This window comes from Sceloporus undulatus, chromosome 2 (genome assembly GCF_019175285.1).
Source record: "Sceloporus undulatus isolate JIND9_A2432 ecotype Alabama chromosome 2, SceUnd_v1.1, whole genome shotgun sequence".
NCBI lineage: Eukaryota > Metazoa > Chordata > Lepidosauria > Squamata > Phrynosomatidae > Sceloporus > Sceloporus undulatus.
In genome coordinates, this window is record NC_056523.1 from 81,628,050 (window position 1) to 81,655,019 (window position 26,970).

At 47.9% G+C, this 26,970-nt stretch overlaps 1 protein-coding gene across 2 annotated transcripts in view; it reads right to left on the reverse strand.

The window, feature by feature from the left end:
• The window catches only part of UNC5A (unc-5 netrin receptor A), a 164,051-nt gene that overhangs the window by 24,978 nt on the left and 112,103 nt on the right, over window positions 1-26,970 (reverse strand). The window contains exons 2-7 of one of the 2 annotated variants that reach the window (XM_042454639.1): window positions 26,217-26,438; window positions 24,332-24,475; window positions 23,867-23,970; window positions 23,222-23,402; window positions 22,275-22,442; window positions 21,153-21,317 (exon numbers count right to left, since the gene is read on the reverse strand). In XM_042454639.1, coding sequence (XP_042310573.1) covers window positions 21,153-21,317; window positions 22,275-22,442; window positions 23,222-23,402; window positions 23,867-23,970; window positions 24,332-24,475; window positions 26,217-26,438 — 984 coding nt within the window. The remainder of the gene's footprint in view (window positions 1-21,152; window positions 21,318-22,274; window positions 22,443-23,221; window positions 23,403-23,866; window positions 23,971-24,331; window positions 24,476-26,216; window positions 26,439-26,970) is intronic. The other variant, XM_042454640.1, reaches the window with a different exon arrangement.

Below are 26,970 nucleotides of genomic sequence, written 5' to 3' on the forward strand. Positions count from 1 at the left end.
AGCTTGAGTTGGATTCTGGATTTTGGGTCCAGGACTGCACAGACATAGGATTTCTGTACCATGGTCATCAAGCTTTCTACCCTCCTTGTAATGGGGGTCAGAGAGTCTTCGGGGCCGAGCAGACTTGGGAAACTTCCACAATGCCGAATTCAGGCGAGGATGCTCAAAAAGCCAGATTCTTCCGAGGGAGTGATACGGGGAGTCCCAATTTCCTGGTAGAAGGTGGGCCTGGACAAAGTGGGCACAAGAACTCTTGCAACCCTGGACATGGATGGCAGGAATGCAATGGAGGTCGGAGTTTGGGACCTTATCTCATCAATGGGGCTGGACAGCTTGAGAGTCCGCATGGAGGACTTCAACGTTGAGAACCCTGCCATCCAAGATAAAACTGTTCTGAGAAGGAAAAATATGTCATCCAAGGGGATGGGGCCTCGAGGAAGGCGAGGGACTGTGGCTGGTGTTGGGTGAGCATAGTCAAAAGATGGGTGGGTTGCGTATTCAGCGGAAGCTGACCTGTCCTGGTGTGGAGCAAAAGGGCCTGAGAGGCTATCAGTACCAGCAACAAAGGCATTTACTTGCAGGAGACAGCCGAGGTTGACTGTATGGGTCGGACTGGTTCCACAGGAAGCCGGGCGAGACCGAGTGGGATGGATGCAGCAGAGACCTTGGTGGAGGCACAAGAGGGTTCAACAGGTTGAAAGGTTGGAACAATCAGCCAACATGGACTTCTGAAGGAATCAAGAGGCAAAAAAAATAAGAGACTGTTGCTGATCAAAATCACATTCTGTCTAGGGGTTCAGTTCAGCATATTCCTGTTCGTGTTCGTCCTCGAACAAACGACTATGAAGTCTGGGGGGAAGTTTGCTCTGGTATCACACACTGGGTGAAAGGAGAGGCTTCTTCCTCACCCTCCGGAGAGTGGGTTCAGGGAAGGAATCAGAAGGGTGGCTGTGTCCGGTCGGGCTGAGACTCGGGATGAGGAGACAACTGAGGTTGAGGAGCTGGCTCGAGCGCATGGTACAAGCCAGTTCGGTTGTCGGTGGGCTTGGGCTGGCACATTGATACGGGACTGGCGGTCCGAATCAGAGTCTGGACAGAGCCGGGGCTCTTCTTGCAGAGTGATGGGACGGAGGTCCTTGGACTTCTCCGAGATTGTTCGTTGTTTTTCTCTAGTTTGGAGAAATCAGAGGACTTGCTCTCTTGATGGATGGGTGGCCAGCCACATCCTGGTCCGTGGACCTCCGCTGTCTGGGGTTGGTGACCCAAGACCTCCGAGAGGGTTTGCCTTGGCAGCGCACGTGCCTTAGCAGGGGACCCTCGAGGAGACAAAGGGATAGTGCCCTTGGCAGCAGTAGCCTTGGCGCGGACCCCGCGGCCAATATGAAGGTTTTTCCTTGCGGCGGCAGCCTGCATGGGCTCTAGGTGGAGGAAGGCTTCAGATTGCGCGTTAGAGCATGGATCTAGGCGGCATCTCCGATTCTTCCTGGCCTGTGGGTGAAGGCATGCAGTGGAGGCAGGAAGCAGGGACCTGGCCTCAACCAGGCAGAGGAGGCACAAGAGTGTCCGCCGAGTGCCGGGCATGTTTGTTCCACATCAGTGCACTTTTTAAAGAGTGTGAGAGATTCTTTAGACCAAAGCCGAGGGACAAAGAGAAAGAATTGTCAAGGAGTCCGAGTGTTACCATCAATCTGAGTCCAAAACCAAATCCAAATCACAATCCAAAGAATAGTAGAAGTCACAACAAAGTCAGAGCCAACGCAGTAAGCGAAAGTTAGGAAGGAGCAATTTAAGCGGAGGTTCACTCAGGCTCACACGGTGGACAAAACGGAACTGAGAAAAGGGTGGAGACATTCCGCCTATATAGAGGATGGGTGGAGATACACAAAAAGTTTTCCCTAGCGGTTCCAGTAGGCTCTGAAATGCTCGGCAGGCGCGCAGCAAATAAACCATTTGTGTGCTTCGCAGAGACCACAAGAAGAGAAGAAACTACCTTTGCCCAAGAAACCCCTGTGATAGGTTTGCTTTAGGTTTGCATAAATCAGAAATGACTAAGGGACTCATGCTGCTTTCCACCTTCTTTAATTTCTAATGGACTCCCTGAATTCCCACATAACTGGGTATTTTCTGGATGTTTCAACTATTTTTTTATTATTATTTATCCTAAATTATGACCTTGCAAAACCTATAAATATAAAAATTGAAACATAATGCAACAAATACAGTACAGCATTAAGGCGGCGAAAGCGAGCAACCAAAAGCCTGAGAAGTAAGCGTTTCATGAAGAAAAGAAAAACCCACCGACATATTGAATAAAATGTAACAAAATTAGGTTTTAATTAACCTAATGAAAAGGTCTTCTCTTAGCACCTATGCAGGTGTGGAACTACGGCCCAGGCCAGCCCTGCGCCGATTGCCGCTGCCGGTGTCCCTTTCCCCTGCCCCTGGGACGCCGCTGCCGTCCAGAGAGGCGGGGGAAGCACTGGCGCCGGTGCGCGCGTCCTTCCCTGCCCACCTGGACAACCTCTGCCCTCCCAGAAGAGGCAGGGGGAAGCGTGGGGCCGCTTGGCGCCTACTTCCCCGCCCCTGGGACGGTCTCTTCCCTCCCAGAGAGCGGGGGAAGGCTCGGGGCCCGCCGGCGCGCGCTCCTTCCCCCGCCCCTGGGATTGGCCTCTGCCTCCCAGAGAGGCGGGGGGGGAAGCGCTGGGGCCACCAGTGCTCCCTTTCCCCGCCCCCTGGGACGGCCTCCGCCTCCCAGAGAGGCGGGGGGACGCTGGGGCCGCGGCGCGCTTCTTTCCCTGCCCCTGGGATGGCTCCTGCCCTCCTAGAGGCGGGGGAAGCGCTGAGGGCGGGGGCCTGGGGAGGAGAAGGAGGCGGGGTCCGCAGGGGAAGAGGAGAAGGAGGAGGAGGGAGGAGAGAAGAGCAGGAGAGGAGGAGGGAGGGAGGAGGGAGGAGGAGGAGGAAGAAGAGAGGGAAGAAGGAGGAGCAGGAGAGGAGGAGGAGATGAAGGCATGTAGTCTTCTGAAAGTGAGCGACAGTGTGACTTTCCCAAAGTCATTTTGTGTATTTTCATGTGCTTTCACTGCTAAAGGTCTGCTTTTACAATGAGAGTGGTAGTGATGATGATGATGATAGTCAGTTTCGGAGAATGCAGTTTTTCGGATAGCTGAGCGTGTGACTTTTTTCCAAAGTGTCATTTCTGTGTATTTTCAGTGCTTTCAATGCTACAAAAGGTTGCTTTAACAATAGCGTGGTTTCGGCCGTCCCCTTCGCCAAAAGGGCCCTTGGAGCCCGTCGGCCAAGGAAGGGGCCAAGGAGGAGAGGGCAGGCACACGCCTCCCCTCCTGTGGGGGCTTTAGCAGCCTCGGATGTGTCCTTCGGAGGACATCAGGCTGGCAAAGCCCGAGGACAGGAGCAGGGGCCCACGCCTGTTTTTCCTGCCCTCATGGGCCCTTACTGGTTCTCTGAGAGGCCCTGGGGCCACGGAAGGCAGCAGGCGCGTGCCTGTCACCCCCTCTCCCAATCCCCCCCCCCTGTCTAGCTGTCTCTCAGACAGCTGGAGGTGCAGGAAAGGGAGCTGAGAAAAGCCCCACCCCCAGAGGGTGGAAGCTCGCCCCACGCAGTGGCCCACCCCCGGAGGGTGGAACCTCCCCCCCGCTTCGGCCCCCCATTGTCTGAGGGACAGCAACCGGCCCCCGGCTCAAAAGGTTCCTACCCCTGACCTAATGGAAGCACCAAGCAAACTTCTGGGAGAGAAACTTCATAACCAATGGTTCATTATCAAGAAAGGTCCTCTCACTGCACCTACTCTCTGCACTTCCGGCTGAGGGGACATTTAGGAGAACGGCTTCCATACACGATCCTATTAAGAATTCTTGCCCCACCAGAAACAAGAGAGTATGATTTATTGTGCAAAATGAGCAAAATATGGAACATTGCTTAGCTTGCCGAATTGTTACAGGTTGTAGAATTGGAATGATCTTGGCAGATGATTTGTTTTAGTTGCAGGGTAACATCCCACCTTGCCAAAGCCCTTTAATGATTCAGCACATCCCAAAGCGATGTATTACTCCACGCGCCTCGCATTGATTGCTTCTTGCGCGGGACTCCATGTATCAGGGTTGGGCTCCACACAATGATCCATGGCTAGGATGACAGGTCTGGTGAGCAGGAACCTGGAGGGCCACAGCTGACCAAGTGGGCTCAGAGGTCTGACAGCCAGCAAAGGGGCAGCCTCAAGATGAGAAAGCATTGTTAACTGGTACACAGAAGGGGCATACAAGCCAGCTGTTAGACAGATCTAGCTCTCTGTGATCAGCTGCTTGCTCTGGTTATTTATTAGTTACATGGTATACCACCTTTCCTTCATGTACAGAGGAAAGATACATGGTTCTCCTCCCCAACTTGACCCTGCACCATCAACTGTGATGAGGTCAGGCCGAGAGTGACTAACCAAGCATCATTCCGTGAAGTGGCTCTGTGGATACCGTGCAATGGATCTTCTGAGTCCCACTCCAACCTCTTAACCAGTCTAAACCCCGTCATTCCCTTACGACATAGAGAGGAATGCAATCAGCATCCAAGGAGGCCAGCATACAAGCAAGCATGGGGAACTAAGATGATTAAGGGTCAGCAATATTACTTACCAAGCAATTGAAGACTTCTTAGATCCCAGAGATCAGGAAAATACGGCACAAGTACGAATTGACAAAAAAATAATTGACAAACGCCCTCGTGTAGTTTCCATACAATATTGGGGAATTCTGCAGGAAGAATTAAAGAAAACAATTGTGAAAACCCACCAGACAGAAAATAAATGGAGGTGCTCTTTAGGGGACAATGGTGTGGAAGAGACAGGAAGTGGAATCTTAACACGTGCAGTAGGAGTAGGAACATTTCTTAGCAAACTCAGCGAATTGCCATTGCGCTGTTCCCCGGCAGTATATGGCCAGGAAAAACTTAGGCTGGAGTCCCCGGCTAACTAATACAACTGTTAATCCACAGTTGCTCCAGGGCCCGTGTCCACTTAGACTCCTAACCTATTCCGTTCTCAGCCAGCACCAAAGGGATTCCTGACACTAAATGTGCATGACGTAGCATACTTTCTCCATTTGCTGTAGTCATACGCCATGCGAAGTAGAATGCAGCAGGCAGCAGGTAGTAAAGGACCAAAAACATTACAGCAAAGGGAGACAGTCGCTTTCTAAACAGTGCCAACTTAGGCTACCATTGCGTAAGATTCACAAGAAACAACCTTTAAAAATAATTTGTTTTAACTTGTTTAATTCTATATAACTTCTGGATGTTAATATTTTGCTGTTGTTGTTTTTGCCATTTGAAATAGTCTGAGACTCTTCAAAAAATAATACCTTTGGCCTGTTACAGACTGCCAAAATACAGCTGCTTGGGTCTCTTTGGAGGTATGCTATTTAAATGATGCATGGGTCCTAAGGTCTGAAGGTCCGCCAAAGGCCACACTCCATTCCTAAAGCACTGGAGTGCAGCTTTGGTGGCCGCTTCCGGATTATTAGGAGCATGCATCATTTAAACAGCATACCCCCAAAGAGACCGGACGCAGCTTTTTTTGGCAAGTCTGTAACGGCCTTTGTTTGAAATAGAAACAACAGACCTTGGTGTTTTCATGATTAGATAGCCTGGAATGTGAACCACATTACATTTCATTGCACTGACGTATAAATTCATATGAACAGGCTATTTTTACATTTCGTGCTCCGCTAGGCTAGATCTAAATGCTATAGCTGCCTCATCTTTACAACTGGTAACCTGAGCCCCATTGTTTAATCACATTAGTTATGTTTACTTCAGGCAAAGTGTGCATGATAAGAGTCTGAAACTCCTTGGGGAGAGTCTTGTACTGTGGATCTCACGGGTAAACACTTCCGGAAGAGGACATCAGTGGTGACCCAAGACAAGCGTGTTTACTTTTCCATACCTAATATGTCAGAAGCAGGTGGTGACCTAGGGTACAGAGCCCACGTTAAATCATCCTCATCATGGGCGGGACATCCACCTGTCTGTATCTCATGAGAAAAATGGCAATTTTTGCCAGCCCCAACATGTGATGGAAGCTACAATGCGGCTTGGCCTTACAATTAGGAAAAAATGAGGCTATACACTAGGAAAACTTCCTTTGTGGGGGGAGCCGCTGGAAATTGTGGAGCCAGTGCGTGTGCCCTCTTACCCCTAAACTAGCTTGGCCCCCTGATGTGTAAACAGCTTGTCCTGTGCAGAGTGAAGAAGAATCAATACAGTCTGCTACGGTTATGTAGTGGTTATTGGGGTGGAGCTAGTCTTATCTTTGGCCTCAAGCAGATGATGTCTGGGCGCTTGGCAGGCTAACCCGTGGTAGGGTAGAGATGAGTTTACAGGGTACACGAGTCTACAAGTGACAGTGAATCCCACTTGTAGGAGGGCAAAAATACATGTAGGACCACAATGAGCTCTTCTAGCTACTGGTAGAGCTGAGGATTGTCTGGCTGCGGGTGTGAACGAGCCTAAGTGAAAGAGCCCATGGGATAGTGTGTGTGTGTGTGTGTTGTGTGGTGTGTGTTGCAGGAGCTGGTAGTGTTACCTGACACCTCTTGCTTGTGCAGTGTCAGGAGATCATAATCTCCCGTGGGATGGCATCAGGTGGCTAAGCAAGCTGACACATAAAAAAGGAGAGAGAAGAACATTGGTGTTCACGGGGGACGTCTGCATGAGAAGCTTTCATCGGTCAGGACTGAAAGGAACATGTTCTCTGTTTTTTAGGGGCATGTAGATATTAAAGGATGTATAAGCACGAGATGCTACGGTGAAATAAGCAGGGGAAAAAGAATATACCCGTAATACGCAACATAAGTCTACCTCAGTCCAAGTCACGGCAAGTTTTGGGGGCCCAAAATTATCAATTATGATTGACTTGTGGATACGTTGAGGCGTAAAAACTTAAGGGATGCAACCAAAGGATGTAAAGGCCGAACATACTGTATTCATTCAGAAATATCTCATTGAGATCTTCTAAACCCAATTACTCTTGGCCACTCTTTGAGGGGAAAGGCACCAACGAGAGCCCCACCACTGCCATTTTCCCACTCAAGCATTCAAAAGGCCAGACAGAAGCCGATCATGGTGGAAAGAGTAGAGGGGATGTGCCTCTTTGTCTGTCCCAGGATGAACTCAGCTCTCTATTTTGCCACTTACTCAGAGAGAAGGAAAAGAGTTAAAATACACTATTTACATTACCGTGGCTAGGGGCCCAAACTTTTGGAAGTCAAAGTTTTGACACAAATTTCTAGAACTTTACATGCGTCTATACAGTACACTATTTGTCCCTTCTAGGAGATGGCTCTGACTGAGGTCTGAGAGGGAGGCAAATGATTGTCCCTTGAAAGCATGTGGAGTGTTGGTTCAAAAGGGAGCGAGAGCATCACAAAGCTTACTTTTTGTCCACCTTCCAAATCCCAGCTATGTGTTGCCCTCACTGTATGGGTATCATTAAACGTCCACCTAGGAAGTTGAAGGTTCCATAAGCCATGTGGCACCACCCCTTGGCAAAGAGCGGAAGAAACTCTGGGTAGGAATGTGAAACGAAGTCCACGGGTCAGCACTGGGGGGCTGTGGTGGAGGGTGTGTGCGTCCCTCCCCAAAGGGCTCAGCAGGTGCCCATTACCAATCTGGAAACTGTGGTCCATCTTGACGTGGCATAGCGAGCTTGATAGGTCATGGTGGTGGTGCTCAGATCAGCTGGATAGTGAAGCAAGTGGGAGTTATCGTGGGTCAAGGAGGGGAAGAAACAATATCAAAAATGGGATGAGTCAGCCGTAAAATTGTTTTGAGGTGCAGAGGACTCTTCTCCAGCATAACAGAAAAAAAGAGTCCTTCTTAGCTTGCATACAGAGCTGACTCTTTCTAATGCAATGTGATATTTTGAGTCATCACAGGTAGGTAGCAGCCTAATCACAAACATTATCTCATCAGACAAGTTGCATAAAATACGTTAACCAGCAGGGGTAACAGACTGCTGCAGTGACCAAGCAACAAAAGATCTCTGTTAAAACCATCACTTTTTTCTTTTATTACAAGGTATGCATATTATTCTCAGAGACAGGTTTTAAAAGATGGAGAACATCTCTGTTTCAGAGCCAGAGTCTAACAGAGCTTATACAACCCATCTGCACAACCCAGAGATAGAGATAGAACAAGTTGGCCTCACATAACACAGGTGTCATTTAATGTTTCATATAATTGTCAGTTGTGAGCTGTTGAGTTAAAGGCTACAGGATCCCACATTGTAAGATAAAGTGATTTTACAGGTCACATTATGAGATAAAGATGCATTTAAGTGGCTGTGGAGTGTCAAAGACACTTCCTCAATCTGTAGTCCAAGTGTCTTTCACCCTACCACAATCAGAAACTCTGACACCACTGAATTGTTGTGGATCCATCAACAGAATCCTGGGTTTTGCAGTTTGGAAATAGTTTTAGGTCTCAGCAAGAGAGCTCTAGTGTCTCCCCAAATTCAAACACCTGGATTCCACGATACAACTGGGGCAGTTAAGAAGTATGAAAGTAGTTAAAGAGAATCTGCACCAAAGGGTGGACAAAATGGGGCTCATGGACCATATGCATGTCTGGGCCCTCAATGCCTACTCCAAACTCCAGAATCTGGAAAAAAGCCCAAAATGTCGCAAACAATTCTTCTAGAATTGCACCCTCAGAAGCCTCTGGGACAACAATTTACCCTTAAATTTATTTAATTTTCCAAGAATATTGGACAAAAAAGAGAGAATTTAAAAAACAAAAGAAACTGAAAGTGACCGTTATATCCTTCCTATTCTAAAAATGGCTTTTTTACTGACCTAACAGAAGCCTGGGAAGGAGGTGATGAAATACTAAAGGAAAAGTGATGTTCCTCCCCAAGCTTCTGATGACATGATTTTAATTTTGGAGACATCTTCCACTGGGATGGGGAGGGTGCAGCCAATCAAAATCTGGAACAGGGCAAATTGTCCCCTGGATCTTCAGATTGTCCACCCTAACTAGACCAGGTTGGGGAAAAGTTGCCTGCATGAAGCCCCTGACCCCATATTACAGCACCTAAAGCCCCTGCCATCTCCCAAATCCTTGCCCCTTGCCCAAATTATCTTTAAAAATATGATGGAATTTTGACATATTTTTTTTAAAACCATACAGAAAGGCTGCAAATGCCATGAATAATGAATGAAAATGCCCCAACCCTCCATTGTTATCACTGCAGTCTTTCTCAAAATTGTGACCACAAGCGATGAAGTGTCACTTCTGGTCAGCATCTGTGAAGGACTGTGACACAAATGCAGCTATTTGGAATGCTGCGGGGCATGAGGGGCAGAGTGGAATTGGCCACCAGGTCACTGAAGTTGATACCACAGGATGAGCTATGTATCCCTGAATTAGTTCCAAACGACTGTCAATGGGTGGCCCTGGACCCTTTATTACACAAGTGGCTTTGATATCTTCAGGCAAATGGCATCATCCATGTAGAAACAACTGGAACACTTGCTTTACTTTCATACGTTCCTTCCCTATGCAGTGGAGGTCATTGTGACAGAGTTTACATTGGGGCACTGTGACAGAGAGTGAGTAGGGTCTTGCATCTTCCCTTTCAGCATTTCTTCCAGGGATATTATTGTTCTTGCTTAATGAGATCCACTTCCAGAGATTAGTCCAGAAAGATTTAAAGAACTGAAGTGTGCTGGTGATGAGGGCAATAGGAAACCTTTCCTAGAAGTCAATGAGGGCTGCCTTCACGGTTTGAAGAGGTTCCAGTGGAAGAGTACCTGAAAGCAATTAGGGGCTTGCAGCCAGAATAGGAGTTTCAGCAGGTCCCTCAGAAAATACGAAGGGCTTGCTTCTAACCTCTGATGCAGCATTCCTCTTTGGTGACGGTATGTTTAATCGTGTCAAGATGTGGTGAAGGGAGAATCTTGACATTTGAGTGTCTGGCTAAATTATAATAGATTTTGGGTGATTGTTGAGTCTGTAGCTCAGCTTTCCCTCATGCACCCTCTGTACAGAATCTCTGCTTAAGCAGCCAACCTCATGAAGCATTTCAGAGTTCAAAATGAAACCTTTTCATCCGGGCATACCTTTGAGAAAGTGATCTTACACTTGAAATTTCTGCTTTATAGTTCTGTTTTCCACTGGTTTTCCCCCCTCTCTCTGTCTTTTTTCTGTAGATCTGTAAGCAGATTTGTCATCGTAGACAGAGGAAGCAGAGTTCCACTAAATAAATAGGACTCTGTTCAGACCATCCACCCCAAATTCCCATGAAGTTTTAAGCTGCCAAGAAGAAATCCAATAAGCTGTGTTCCATCAGTAGGGCCTAACACTCTAACATCATCACCATGATCATCATCACCATCATCAAACTCTGCAGCCTGGGTGGCATTGCCTCGATGGGGAGCCCTTGTTTCCCATTGAATGAAGGTAACAGGCCCCATAAGATTAGGACAGGGTGCAGAATTTTTTGGTCAAGAGAACCTTTACCCAACCACTGTAGATAACATCCTGCTGGAAAGTATGTCCTCTCCCTATAAAGCTAATATAATCAAACTAATATGGATGGGGCCACCTACTTCTTTTTAGTATGGAGGCACACACGTGACAAACACACACGTGGAGAGAGAAACAAAAAAAGGGGGGGAGAGAGTGAGTGAATTTATCCCCTCCCTGAAAATCCCCTTCTGCCTCATGCTGTAATTATGCAAACAAAAGTCTCCCCCTCTCATAGAGTGGCTTGAAGGCTTTCCAAACCTAACTGCAGCATGCAGGGCGTGTGATGGGTGGAGCAGGAGGGTTACAACTGGAGGGGTTATGCCGCCCTCACTGTACCCCCCCCCCCAATGTTCATCTAATTGCAGCTGCTCCCTTCCTATCCATGGACTGGATTCACCATAAGTCAGAGATGCCTACTATTTTACAAGCTCTGTCACTCCAGCACATCCTGCTCCCTGGTTCCTTCACCTGCTTTCCTCTTTCATGTGTTGTCGAGCAAATTAAAAACTCTGCTTGTGATAACAGGGAGAAGCAGAGGGAAGAGTAAAGGCTTCTTTCAAGGCTCTGATAAAAGGCTCAGTAGTCATTGGGCTTTAGGCTGAATCCTATGGTAGTCTAAAATAGAGTAGACTCAGAATCCATGGGTGAAAGTAGGTAATTCCAGTGATCCAAAGTTCCTACTGTAGTTGGAACTACTGACAGAATTCAGGCCTTAATTGGCAGTCTTTTTCTCTGGAATTTAATGTGAAATCCTACTTTCCATCCGAGTACAAGACATTATGGCTGCCTCCTCTTTCACAGGGGATATAAAGAGACAAGTACCTCCTCACATTGACATCTGGAAACTGTACACACAGACCTTTAACCTAGATGCTTGCTCAAGGGGTGAGCAAGGGGTGGTTTCCCATCACACTTCTTGTTCTCACAAATACAGAAGTCTAACACAGATTGCACTGGATTTGTGTGTCTCCCATGGTGCCCCATGTCTAGATGTTCACCTGCTTGGTGGGCTTGATGCTGACTGGCTGGAAGCCAGCTGTGAGGATAGAAGAATCCAGCCATCAGAATCCAGGCCTTTTTCTTACGGCAATAGACAAGGGTCACCACCAAGCAGAAGCACCAAGCAGAACGCCACAGCAATCAAGCCGAACATACAAGCCACCTCCTCAGATCCCCAGTCCTAGAGGAAAGCAGGAGAACAGAGAGGTGCAAACTGAGCCAGCCATTACCTATGTGTAGGTGCAAATAGTGGCATCTCTTCCTGGAGGGGACATTGCTCCTTTGCATCATGTACAGTCTCTAGGGAATAGAATCTGTGAATGAATGGAGAAAAAAACATTGACTCACATTTCTTTGGTCTACTCAGGATGAGGCTCTCAAGGAGTTTGTACTCTTGCCTCACCTTTTGGGTGGAAGGGAGAACAAATCTTCAGTCCCCTTCTTCTGAACAGGCGCCTTGCTCCAACCACCTTTGTTTCTCACCCTCCCCTATACCCCAGAGCAGTGAAAAGTCATCTTGGAGAGGGATGTTTGGCGAAACAGGAAAAAGAGCTTCCTCTGGAATAATGGGGTGTTCTGGGTTGTCTGGGTTTCCTTGCTAAAAGGGGAGACCCAATTATCAGCAGGGTCAACTGTCTTAATGTAGATACATTCAAGACGAAGAAGCAGATGGCGTTTTAGGAGCATTGTTATGCTTAATATTCTATAACAGAGTGGGTAAATGTGGCCCGCAGGCTGCAGCAGTCCCCAGAGACCCCTCTACTATGACCCATTTTTTTTTTTAAAAACCACACAATTAAACAGCTGGGAAGCATTGATTCTTCTATAATACCAGGCACACAGCTCTCGTGTACACTGTTTGGCTAAACATGGGGGGTGTGGGGGTGGGCGCGGGCGGATGTTCTGAAATGTCCAAATTATTTTTGGTTTCAATTTTTGGTGTTGACAAGGGCGGGGGCACACTCAGACATCAGTTTACTCATCCACTGATTATAATATTACCCAATGTTTACAACAGAAACCTTGCAGCACCTTAAAGACTAACAAATTTTATAAACTACTGTATTGTGGATTGTGTCCACTTCAGATATCACACGGCAACAAACACTTTGTGCCTTTGGTTATATCACTAGCCAATAAGCCCACCCAACTATTTGTTAATATTAGAACCAGTGAGTTAGCCAAAAACTATGTGCATTCAGGAATAGTGATGTTGCAGGATCTGAAGAGTGGGGAGGGAATATCTGTGTTCCTGTTAGAAAGGTTTTGTGTAAAGAATGTTTTAGAGAACTGGTGTTAGAAGACCCTCTTTCTCTCTCATCTTGTAGTATTTTTTAGAGTAATAATATATCACTTTCATGGGGAAATAGATCATGGCCCTTTCTTACCCATTTTGTTATGTGTACCTTCAAGCTATTTCAACCTTATGGCCACCCTAAGGTGAACCTATCATGGGGTTTTCTGGGGCTAAGGCTGTGAGACTCCACCCAAGGAGACTCAGGTGTTTTCACAGTTGAGCAGGGAATCGATCCCTGATCTGTGGAGTTGTAGTCCACACACTCAAAGTTCCAGTCCTGTTTCCTTTCGGCAATAGATGAAAAACATTTTATGCTGCCAGGCTTTCTCACACTGACATGGGTGCTTATAGGGTTGTAAGAATTTATAAGAGTTTTTTAAAAATTTTAATATGTAACGTTCTTCTCTGTGGTCTCTGTGAATCATACAAATGGGTTGTACTGCGCCTGCGCAGTGCTGCTCAGAAAACATATAGAATCACTGGGCAAAGTTAACTTTGCAACTTTTTGGCAGTAGCTCCGCCCATCCCTTATAAGTCCCCTGCGTTCCCGCTCTTTCCCCAGTTTCTTCTTTCCACCATGTTAGCTGCTTTAGGAACTTCGCTTCTGCTAAATCTGCTTGTTTCACTGGATGTTTTGACCTTCAGACTGATTTTGACCATTCTTGATCTGACACACACACCCCGGTGTATTGTTGACCACTTGGCGTGTTTTCGACTCTTCTTTGGATTCCGATTCGGCTACAATGTCTCCGGCTCCATTCAGGAAATGTGACGTCTGTGGAGGTAAAATCCCTGGGCACGATCCCCACTCCTCTTGCCTCCTCTTTCTCAGCAAAGGGCACATTCCCAAGTCTTGTACCCTTTGCAAGTCACTGACCCCACAGGCCAGGAAAAACCGAGATTCCTGCCTGAAGGCCACCTTGTATCAACAGGCTCTCTTGACTCCATCAGCCTCCTGCTCCGCTTCTGCACCTGCTGCATCGGAGTCGGTTTCTACGGCGGTTGCTTCTGTGGCCCAGAGTTCCTCCACTGAGCCAAGTGCCACTGTCCTGGACTGGGACCCTGGGTCCAAAGGAGCGCCTCACTCGAAGTCCGAGTCAAAGTCCAAAAAGGACAAGACTAAATATAAGGACTCGGGCTCCAAAAAGGTTTAGACCCATGAGAAGGATCCAAGCTCCCTATACGAGCTCCAAATCCTCTAAGAAGAGACCATTGGATTCGGGAGAAGGCTCTCAACATGGCTCTTCCCATTCAAAGAAGGCCCATACCAAGACCCCTGAGGGCACCCGGTTGGCCTCCAAGGACCAGGCCTCTTCGGTACCCGGACAGGATTCGTTGATGCCAGTCACATCCGAAGCTCAGACACGACACACTCTGGCTTTGGCTTCGGTTTTGTCTCCACCGGCCACGTTGGCCTTTCACCAAATTTTGGAAGAAGAGGTTGAGCCTACCATTCTGCCTGTGAGGTCTCCAAGCCATAGGGGCTCTTCTGAAGACCGACACCGGTTCCTCGAGTCCATGTTTACCGGGCACAGATTCATGAGCCTCCTCATTTCTCACAGCATGATGACTCTGACTATTTTTACGATAGTGAAAACAATAGTGAAAACGACAGATACTACATCTCCGTTAGTCGTGAGACTGTCCGTTGTCGCTTTGGTCAGGAAGCCACTGTTCCACCAATGCCAAAACCCACTGCTCCATCAATGCTGAAAACCACTCCTCCACCAACAGTTTCGGTGCTCACTTCGGCCTCGGTACCAAGGTCCCATCCTTCAATGACTGCTGCTACCCAGACGCTGTCTTCTTCTTCGCGTGCTGTAGTGGCCACTGATGTCTCCGACTCGGGCCATGATGGATCCCAACATCACTTTCCTCATGCAGTGCACGCTGACTCGGGCTCCTCAGATCAGGCCGCCCAATATTCTCCTCAGGAGCTGTTCCAACCCGGTGCCTCCTCTCCAACTGATGATGTTTGTACCTTCGCGGAGCACATCATCAAGATGGGAAATGCTTTGGAGCTCCAAATCACCCACACCAAGGATGATGCTGCCGACCCCATTGAGAGACAGGTCCACGGCAAAGTCCTCACACCAGCATCCATCCCTTTGCTGCCTTCGCTGGAGAAGATAGTTAAGCGCTCGTGGGATGCACCGGCCTCTGTGGTGCCTACTACCAGGAAGATTGAGTCTCTGTACAGTATCTCTCCTTCCCAATCTGCCTGGCTGTTTGTGCATCCAAAACAGAATTCGGCTATTGCCGAGGGGTCTCAGCAGTCCTCTACATCTCCTGCCAATCGAGAAGCAAAAAAGATTGATGGCCTGGCCAAGAAGGTATATGTATCCTCAGTCCTTGGCCTCAAGGTTGCCAACTACAATGCTTGTATGGGTGCGTACATACAATGCTTAATGGAGAGGATCTTTCCCATCATCCCGGACATCCCTGATGAATGTCAAGGCGTCCTGACTGAAATCAGGGATGAGGCCCACTTGATTGGGAGCTGGTTGATCACCTCAGCCTGACACTCCACAGATTGTTTTGCCAAGTCCATGGCCGTGGCGAACTTCAAGTACCGTATGAAAGCGGTGGCCAAGAAACATGGTATGTCCATGCCTTCTCAGTCCTCTTCTCGGAAACACTTTGGAGGCCAGCGACAATGGCATGGTCAGGGCCAGCGGCCCTTCCAACAAGACCGCCCATACCAGCAACAGGAGCACCGGAGGCAGTGCTACCCATCCCCATCGTCTTCTTCATCTGGCTGTAGCCAGCCTCCTGCTCTGTACCACAAAAATTACCGCAAACAGGATACCGACCAGGGCAAGAAGAGATCCTGAAGGGTTGTTGCGTGCTCCGTCGTCTCTTCCAGCTCCTCCTTTCTTGACATTTTGAGGCCTTTTCCTAACCCCTGGGCCACTGTGAATTTCGACTCTTGGGTCCTTGACATCGTCTGTAGGGATTATGCCCGCGAGTTCGAAGAGCTCCCACCAAGGAGCTGTTGTTTCCACCACCACCACCACCCAGACACCCTTCTCGATGAAGTACGCTCTTTTTTATCAAAGGGCGCAGTTTCGCCTGTTGACTCCTCTCAAGCTCCCAGGTGTTTTTTCTCCATATATTTTATGGTCCCCAAGACCGATGGTGGCATTAGACTAATCTTAGACTTGAGACTCCTCAACTCCTATTTGGTCTACCGTCGATTCCATATGGTAACCCTTGCCTCTATTTTACCCCTGTTGCACCAGGACCTGTGGTTCATGACGATCAACCTGAAGGATGCGTACTTCCACATGGGGATTCGAGAGAGTCACCGGAGGTTCCTGTCCTTTGCCATCGGTCCCGACATGTACCAATACAGTGTCCTTCCCTTCGGCCTCTCCACAGCTCTGAGAGTCTTCACCAAGTGCATGGCTCCAGTGGTGGCCTACCTTCACCAACGAGGCTCCAGAGTCTTCCCATACCTGGACGACTTGCTCCTCCCGGCCCCCTCCGAGGACGAATTACAGAGAGATGTCAATTTCGCTCTGTCCCTCCTCTCATCCCTCGGACTTGTGGTGAACTTGGAAAAGTTACATCTCACTTCAGTCAAGCAGATCAGGTTTATCGACACTGTCCTTGATTCTGAAGACTGTGTCACCTATCTCCCTCAGGACCGCTTCCAGGCCCTTTGTGCTGCAGTCACGACTTGCCTCGCACACAGGCGGGTGAGGGCCAACGATGTCCAAATAGCCCTGGGACACATGGCCTCCACGACTTTCGTGACTCCCCAGGTCACCCTGACAACAGATGCTTCCATGGAAGGTTGGGGTGCCCATATGTCAAACCTCTTCATCAAGGACAAGTGGTCTCTGGATGAACAGGCTCTTCACATCAATGCCAGCGAGATGCTTGCTGTGGAAAAGGCCTTGAGAGTCTTCGGGATGAACCTCTCCAGCAAGGTAGTACTTCTACTGATGGAAAACACCACAGTCATGTACTACCTCAACAAACAAGGGGGCACCAAGTCACAGACCCTGCTCAACATCACGCTCCGCATCTGGGACTGATGCATCCCGAGAGGGATTCTGCTCCAAGCAATCCACTTGTCAGGAGAGGAGAACGACTTGGCCGACCAGCTCAGCAAGTCATCCACTGTCTGCCACGAGTGGGGGCTCCATCCCAAGACGGTCGACAACCTCTTCAGTTGATGGGGAACCCCCCAGATCTACCTCTCCGCGACCGCTCTCAACAGCCACTGTCCCCAGTTCTGTTCCTGAGCGCGCAATGAGGACTCTCTCGGAGACGTGTTCGCCTTCGCTTGGTCAGGAGAGATGCTATACGCCTTCCCTCCATTTCCGCTGATCACCAGAGTGATCTCCAAGATGGTAAGGGACCGCTCGGATGCCATCCTGATCACCCCTTGGTGGCCGGACCGTGGTTTCCATCCCTGCTCCATCTCTCACAGAAGCTCTTTCTCCATCTTGAGTTCTGTCCAGATCTTCTCACTCTCCAGGACGGCCGGGTCCATCATCCAGACATCGAGAATCTGTCGATGGTGGCGTGGAGGCTCCGTCCCTAGACTCACTTCGAGACGGACGGTGATTTTGGCTGCCCAGAAGCCGGCAACCAGGAAGTCTTACACTTCCAAATAGAAGAAGTTTGTTGATTTCCTCTCTGCGAGAGACCTCTCTCCATCCGAGTGTCGACACTTGGAGTTCTTGATGACACTTTTGGATTCGGAGCTGTGCCTCACTTCCATTAAGTGTTACCTTTCTGCCATCTGTTCCCATTTCCAGTTTGATGGCAAACCTTCCTTTTTCAGGGACCCTCTGGTGAAGAGTTTCCTGAAGGGTGGCAACAACCTCCATCCTCCAGTCTCTGTACCAACACCTGCTTGGAGTTTGGATGCTGTGCTGTCTACTCTGCAATCCAAGCCTTTTGAACCCATGGCCACAGCTGACTTGTGGCTGTTGACTTGGAAGACAGTCTTTCTTGTGGCCATTACCTCTGCCCACCATGCAGGCAAACTCTGTGCCTTGCGGAGGGATCAGCCTTTCCTTAGGTTCTATACGGTTGCCCTCCGTACTGACATTACCTTTCTGCCTAAGGTGGTGTCTTCCTTTCACATGTGTCAGGACATTGTTTTACTGAGCCTGGCCTCGAACCCGACCACCGACACCGAATGCCGCTTGCACACCTTGGATGTTAGGAGGACTTTAGCCTTCTATTTGGACAGAACTGCGGGTTCGAGCCGTTCCGAGAGACTTTCCAATGCTACTCGGCACCAAAATAGGGACTGCCTGTGACTGCACAGAGGCTTTCCAAACGCGTGGCTGGTACCATCCACCTCTGCTATGAACTGTCGGGCAGACCTCTCCTGGCCAGGGTTTGGTCCCATGCAACTAGGGTGGTAGCAACATCCTCTGCTTTTCTGATTGGGAGGATGTCTGCAAAGCTGCTGTTTGGTCCCAGCCCTTGACTTTCACCAAACACTATAGGCTGGGCACCAGGGCCAAATGGGACACAGCTTTTGGGAGGGCAGTGTTGGTTTCAGGTTTACATTGACTTGCACTGCATTTCCATTTGTTTACATGTTGTTGAAATGAATGTCTTTATTGCCAGAATTGGCATGGTTTACAGCATTGACATGGTTTACATAGGTCCTTCATGACCTAATGTGGTGTTTATGTGCCTTGTGACTTGAACAGGTCAAAGTACTATTTTGAAGTACTGTACTGAATTCAACAGACACAGTTTTGGTTCAAAGTTTTTATTGTGTTTAATAAACACAGCTTTATTTTAACCCTACTTTGGTGTCATGACACTCACTCCGCCACTGACCTAAGCTTGTCAGTCTAACTCATTTGTATGATTCACAGAGACCACGAAAAAGGAGGACAGGTTGCTTACCTGTAATGGTATTTCTTCAAGTGGTCATCTGCGAATACATACAAATCCTGCCCGTCCTCCCCTCAGTGTCCTGCTCTTCATTGGCTCATTCTCATGTCGCTTACGTGGGATAAATTTTAGAACTGGGGAAAGAGCAGGAACGCAGGGGACTTATAAAGGATGGGAGGAGCTACCACCCAAAAGTTGCAAAGATAATTTTGCCTAGTGATTCTAGAAGTTTTCTGAGCAGCACTCCGCAGGTGCAGTACAACCCATTTATATGTATTTGCTGATGACCACTCGAAGAAATACCGTTACAGGTAAGCAACCTGTCCTTTTTAACTTTTTAAAATTGTTTAATTTTTTAAAAACTTTGTATTTTAATGCTTTGTATTATATTAAAATTTGTTAGCTGCCTTGAGTCCCTTTACCGGGAGAAAGGAAGGATATCATCATCAAGCCACTACACCATGCTGGCTCTCACACCCCATCCACTAATTCTTTTTATACCCATGAAGGTCTCCTGCCTTCCCATGAAGATGGGAGGTTGGCCTTTCCATAAGGTGTCTATATAGACAGATAAGCAAGAATGGATTGAACTGAATGGGAGGTAAAGGGGGGGAGCAGAAAGGAAGTATGTAGGTCTGCTATATGTGTCAGAGCAATGTTTCTGTGTTAAAAGAGCAAGCAGTCATGCATGCATTAGCCTAGTTTATAAGGCAACATATGTGCAGCACAGAGAATGTGGGAGTGTGTGAGAGAGAGATATGGGGGGGGGGGGGGAGACAGTTTTATGAGAGCCAGCACTTTGGCCTGCTGTCCCTGCTGAATTCCATGGATGCCCCCACCAGCAGCTGGGCCGAACTGTCAGCCTCAGTTCCTCTGGGAGGGCAGGGGGACTTTGCATCATTTCAACTGTGAGAATGGTTAATGTGATGTAAAAGGAAGAGAAAACCCCTAGGAGGCCTAACAAGCTAAGACAGTTAATGAGTCAGGATGGGACCTGCCACTCACTCTCCCACCCTGGCATGCCAGCGCAGAGCTCTCCGGCCCTGGAGGGCCAACAAGCTGCTTGCTGGGCTGACACACGCCAGGCTGTGATCTTCAGGAGGTGGGGAACTTCTCTTTGGGGAAAGGGCTGTAGATCCTCCCCAGAGCAATGGAATCTGTGGAAGAAGGGAGGCACAGGCTGCCAGGCCTGGGAGGAAGAGGGTGTCATTGCCAAGGTGGGTTCCTGGGTTGGTGCTGTGTGGCCGCTAGGCAATGCTAAACTAGACAGCAGCGATTCCATCTGTGCTAGGCAGACGGCTGCTAGTTGCTGTGCGGACGGATGGGCAGAGCAGAACTGACAAGCCTCACTACCCTTACGTCTCAATCAGCCTGGAATGAAAGGCAGCTCAGACAGCAACAGGAGGCCCCCATTCCCCCTCCCTCAATTTTCTACTCAGACTGAGGCTTCACCAAATTCAAGGGACATGCATGAGGGTATTGACTTAGCCTGCTTTAGAGAGGTCAGAAGGAGGTCCTCTGTTTGAAGGTATTCTCTCCTTGAACAGCTGCCAGAGAGTTGTCCTCTGTTTAAAGGGTGGCCAGGACTAGACCCAGTCTAAAGAGAAAAAGCCCTGAGGTCCAAACAGCAAGCACTGTCAAACATGTAGCATGCAGCTGAGCTGTAACCTCCTTCTTGCTCCAAAATAACTTCCCCCCACAAAGGCCTTTCTATATTTTAAATCCCCCCTCTGCCAGTATCACATTTTTTAAAAAAAAAAGCAGGGGGAAGGATGGCACCAATGGAAGTTTTTCCTTATTTTTTTTTCTGTGAGACCCATACAAAGAGAGGATGTATGTAAGGAGAGAAGAAAGGACAGGAGGAGGGACAGATTTAAGCATGTACTTACTTTGGACTGTAGAAGAAAAGAAGCTGCTCAGATACTGGTAGGTGTTTAGTGCAGCATATAAGAAAGGAGAACAGCAGCATCTTTGGAGCTGTTAACAGCAGGAATACAGGTCCCCTAGTCCCCTATGATGAGTGGTTGTGCTTGTTGTGTTCCTTCAAATAATTTCCTCTTATGGCAAAGCTAAGATGACCCTACCGCTGGGTTTTCTTGGCAAGATTTATTCAGAAGGGGTTTGTCCTTGCCTTCAACTGAGGCTGAAAGGATATGATTTGCCCAAGGTCTCCACAGTTGTAGTCCAATGCTCAAACCGCTACACCACACTAGCTCTCTGATGAGTGGTACTATATTTTTATTTAGATTATAACAGTGATTTCTTATTTAGCACTTCAACACATAAATGAGCATATACAAGATGTGTGCAGATCTCTTGTTTTGCTTTGGGTAATGAATTTCCTCTTCCCAACTCAGCTCTCCTCATTCCATCTAACACACTCCTCCTCTCCACTTCCAACCACAGCACTCTCTCTTTCCCCAAAATGACTAAAGTCACAGGAACTCACCATGAGAACACAGTTCACTGGTGCAGTTGCGGGTCTCCAGTTCAGGCCCCTGGCATTCATCCCCACCGTTTCGGGGCACGGGATCTGAGCACTCACGACTACGCCAGTGTGTACAGTCTGCACCGCACACAGACCACATGCTCCAGGATGCCCAACCTCCAGGCACTGCCAAATAGGACAGGAGGCAGTAGAGAGGCTTAGTCAACCACAATACTAACTGAAGTGTTTTTGTATCTTCATAAAGAGATCCTTCATTTCTGACCCTTGTTCCTCTCCTCAACACCACCCCAGATCCCATCAAGCATCTTTCCCTCACTTTCTCTAGCCAAATGCTTGCAGTAACTTAAAGGGCATGAAAACATTGTTGGGATAGGTTGGCATCTATGTGGAGAAGGGCCTGCAGAGTTCATGGTCGGCCCACTGACTGCCACAGAACCACCCTAAACTGTGAAAGGGAGTCCTTCCCACAAGCCTCAGAAGGACAATGGCTCAGAGATAGGAAGGGGAACAAACACAGACACATGGATGAGTGGGGGAAGACAGGTATATGGTGAGGAGGCAAGGCAAAGACCAGCTGCCTGGGGCAGAGAGGGAGTGGGGCACTGGTTTAAACAGAGTTGTATCAGGCACAGAAAGATCAGTCTCACACATAATGCCATTATGGATTCACTGTCAATTAAAAAGGGTTGCTCTTGAGAGAGGACAATGGCAGAAGTATCCTGACTGTAGGGCACCTATGGGCACAGGTGTGTGAAGAGAGAACCCTACCCACTCTGCCACCCAGAGCTGAAACAGAAAGGAGAGTTAGAAAATATGAGTAAGGAAAACCTGAGCAACAGTGTGAAGCTCAGCCTATTCTGGGTTTCTTGTGCCTTGGCTCCCAAAGCATTTTTGTGAGTAGTAACTCTGAGAAAATCCTTAAGTCAGCACTGGGGAAACTGTGGCCTTCATGTGTTGTTTCACTCCAGTTATGATCAGCCCCAATGGCAGGCGACAATAGGACAGTAATTTCAATCACTGGAAGACCAAAAAGTCTCTCCCAGTGCTGATTTAGGGGGTGAGAGTGAGTACAGCAAACAGGAGTCGTGGGAGCAGGTGCACAGCCATGGGCAGGGGCAGTACCTGGGCACAGGGTGGCGCAGGAACTTTTCTGCACATTCTGACCCTCACAGAAGGCCCCCCCGTTGAGTGGCGTTGGGTTGGTGCAGCTCCGGCTCCGCTTCTGCCAGCCCCGTCCACAGCTGGTACTGCAGGCTGACCAGTCCGTCCACGTCGACCAGCCACCATTCACTGGGGGGAAGGGACAGCATCAACTAGAGCTCCCAAGAGACTGGGCCAATGGCTGGGATGGCCAAGGGCTGAGTGAAGGTAGCCACCCACATCTGGAGCAGCAGACCTTCCAGGCCCGGAGAAGGAGCTGAGCCCTTTGAGAATCTTGAGGGAGGAGGGAGATCACTGGCTGAGGATTTGTGCTTCCCTTGTGTGTGTGCACAGTTTGGGGAGAATACACAGGAAGACATGGGGGGCATATGTAGGAGGAGTCACAAGCAAAGGGGTAAACACTTGGAGGAGTGAGGAGGAGGTGGTCATGCAGCTTTCCTCAGTGGGATTCTGCAGAAGAGACACTTGCTCCCTGGTCACATTTGCAACCTAGCACCCTTCCCCTATGCCTGATGCTCCCTTAGTCCCCATCTCTCACCCCAAAACAATTTTCCCTTCAAAGTGCAAGGTATATTCCTAGCACAGTTTCCTCACCATCACAGCCTCAAAGCAGCTGGTGCTCCATAACCCAGACTTCCCAGACCTGGTGTCCTCTATGTCTGTTGGAGTACAGCTCCCACCAATGGCCATACTAGATAACGATGATGGGAGGTAGTATTCAAGACATTTTAAAGGAGTTAACTTAGGGGAGGTTGCTGTAACTGATTTCTCCCCAGTCTAAAGCTAAACCCAGTCGTTGGGGCTTGGAGCATGGCAGGTTGCAAGCATCCTAGCCCACTGGCCCAAGGTCTAATGGGGAGATTCCTGACCCCTACTGGTCCCCCTTTTCTTCCACTGATGGGTCCTACCATAAACAGTAACGGCAGCAGGTGAGCTTCGGCGACGAGCCACAATGTTTTTGGCCACGCAGGTATAATTGCCCGTGTCAGCCAGGCGGGCCTGCTTCAGTACCAGGCTGTGCTCCAGAGTGATGTAGAAATTGGGGTCCAAGGCTGGGTCCACGAGCTCTTCATTGCGTAGCCACTCAACCTTGGGGAAACACAAGCCACACATAGGGCAGGAGGGTTGGAGTTAAGACTTCTCAGGAGCCTTTAAGGACACTGTGACTGAACGTGTCTCAGAGGGAAACACATCCTTGCACTGACCTAGTGAGGGACAGAGATTGACAGGCCAGTCAGTTTCAGGGCAGAGGGGAAGACTCCAAAAATGTGAGTTAATGAGCTCTGCAGAGAGATGAGCTGGAGTCAATCAAGTGGCAGTGGTGAATATGTCAGGCAAGGGGTTGCCACAAACCCAATCCAGATCTTCTGCAGTGACTGTAGGATGGCAAAGATGAGGAGAGGAGAGGTAACTGGGGGCCAGTATATGGATACTATGCCTAGTGGTCCCCATCAAACTGCTTGGAGCTTATTGGAAGGAGTAGGCTAAAGGCCAATCTGCCTTCCAACTTTGTGTTATTATCCTGGGGACATGTCTATGGGACTAGTACTTACTTCAGCTGGTGGGATCCCCTCTGGAGGGCGGCAAGGTAGCACAATACCCTGCTCAATAGAGACCTCTTTGGCCAGAGGCTCCTGCTCAAAGTTCTTCCGCAGATCTAGAAAGAAGAAAAGCTCAGAAGGTTGTTACAATGACACCTTCAAAGACCCCCATGTCACCCAAGACTACTACTCTGTTGCCACAGACCCATCTACTTCTGGTCAACATAGTGCCCAAATGTCCATAACTCAGTCACAAAAGGCCCATTGTCATGCTCTGATTTTCAGGTGTGGAATCTGGATCATGGCTCGTCCATAGCAGCCACCAACAGTACTGAGTGCCATGGAGGCCCTGAGCTGGAGGGAAGTTAGACTGAGGAAGGAGAAAAATTATAAGCTTTGTGGATAGGGATAGTGGAAAATCTGAGGTCCTAGTCAGGTCTCCAAGGAAATCAGGATGATAAGCAAAGTGTCACTCACAAGCAATGCGCACATATGCTTTCTGGCTCTTGGTAGTGCCAGAAGTGCTCCACGCAACACACTGGCACCAGTACTCTTCCAAGCCAAAGATCTTCTCCACTTGCTGCCGTGAGATGTCAATCCGTACCTCCATGAGGGGCAGGCCTGTCAAAACACCAGGGGGTACAAGAACAGGAGGGAAAGGGGGGGAAGGTCTAATGGTGAAAATGCTCACTGAGCAGCAATATGTATTCACTGAAAATCAGCAGAGATACGGGGAATGCAGAGAATGTTGGAAGTTTTTGTTCATCCTGAAGGCACTGGATGGTGGAAGATTGCCAGAAATTCTTTTCTTCTTGATTTATAGGTATTTTAAAATTATTTTTTAAAATTTCATTTTACATTAATCCAGCAAACAATAAGTAACAACATCACATTTAAAATAAAACTAAATTAAACTACACTTAACTAAACAAAATAAATCAAATCAAAACAAAACAAAGGCAGAAACAAATACAAAAATAAAACAAAAGCACAGCAAAACAAGAACATTGTGGCAATACTGCTCTATATCCAATATACCATTCATTATAGTTTACCAACCCTTTACTTTTCAAATTGTGTTTCTTGCTCTCCTTATGTCTATTTCAAAAATTATCTTGCCAAAGAGGAGTGGCTTGACTTGGTGGTCCTATTATTTCAATGTTGGCATTCACAAGCTGAATAAATGGATCCCATGGTGGCCCTTGATTTATAGCTGAACCCAAACTCTGATGAAGGACAGGGTTTAAGAATGGGGTACAGAATTTAGTTTCTTGATAACTTCTGCTGTCATTGTGAAATATCAAACCAACAGCTTTATAGCTCTTATGGTTGCAAATATATGCTTTCAAATCTGCTGGCAATAATCCTCAGAAGCTAGAGGGATAGCTGAATATGATTTCTCATAATCAAGGTAAGGGGTTAAGTGTTCTGCATACCTTCTTTCTCTTCCCCATGATTGTAGAAACAGAATAAATTATGCAAAATGGTAACAATCATCAATTATGTAAAGTACAAAAAAGCTATGTAAATTTGCATAATCTATATTGGTCACAGAATTCAAATGTTTAACCTGCAGAATTTTTGTAGCTATAGGACAGGGCTCTGGTTGGCTGGTTGGTTTTTAAAGTGCAAAGATTCTACAATGGCAACATACTCTGGCCTCACCTACCCATTATGCAGCCTTCTCAGATGACAATACCCCACAATAGCCTGCTCTGACCCTGGTACTATTTATCTTTATTCAGAAAATAGCACCTAAAATACTAATTGAGTTCTTTTGGGAATCGTGATTTTCACATCTTTCTGGTGAGGATTTCTTAGCCTTCAATTTGAATCTGATTCTGGTGAGGATGATGTGCCAAGGTCTAACTGGCAGTAGTATGTACATTAAAAAAATTCATCCTGCCTGTGTAGGATTGGAACTGAGGTGGTCTGCTGTCACTGCTTTACTATATGGGCACAAGGATATTAAAAACATGTAGTATGAGTTCCAGAACACCATAGATTTATCTCTACATTGTACCTAAGCTGGTTTAGTATTTGCTTCCTCTTTAGAAGGTGATCTCTATCATTCGGCACCCTTACCAAACTACAGTTCTCAGGATTCTTTGTAGAAATCCATGACAGTTAAAGCAGAGTTTGGGAAAATTACTTTTTTGGATTATATCTCCCAGAATCCTCAAGGCAGTATAATCAATGACTATGCTGGCTGGAGGAACTCTGGGAGTTGCAGTCCAAAAAGCAACACCTTTAACTTCTGTGTCAAGTTGGTTGGAACTCAACATCAATAGTTGTCCATCCAATCAGCACAGGGATGGAAACTTGCATTCAGTCACCCAGTCATGTCCATAACTTCACTCACCAGTGCTTTTGTCCTTGCTGCGTTGTATGATGTGGTCTCCCTGGTGCACCCACTCGCCATTGCACTTGAAGTAAATCTGGGTGGCAGGCACAGCCTTGCAGGCCAATGTCACTGGTTTATTCTTGACAATGTAAACATCCTCAGGTTCCAGCAGGAAGTGAGGGAGCAGGTCAGAGGAGGAGCCAGGCACAGGGATGGGCACTGTGGCACTTTGCTGGGCATCTGGAGCAGATGGATAGAGATGAGGGACTTAGAAATTGGCATCACGGCAATGACAGTGTTTAACAAAACCATGATCAATCAGGGTTCAACTATAGCTCCTATAGAGAGTCTAGGAAATTGGGGCAAGTAATTTAAGTGGCTACACAGGCCAACTCTCCCCAGACCAGTTAGAAGCCACAGGCGCTCCAACACTGTTGCCATGCACACTATCAAAATTCAGCAAAATTCAAACCTCCCCAAATTTCTAAGTTCAAACAAGGTATGCATGGAGCATACACCTTCTTTCAATAGAGAATTGTTTCTAGGAGGAGTCTGGAGTCCAATTCACCTTTAAAACAAAGTACACATTTCCTGTACACCTCATTTTAACCTGAAAATACATTTTTAAAGAACTAATATCCTGCCAAATTCAACAGGGGGCCACAGGTCTGGTTCCTTCAGTAAATCTAACCAATTCCTTTTCAAGATTGCACAGCCTTTCATTCTCTGCCTCAAGGTTAGTCACTCCAGTTATAATGCTGTTGCTCTCCTG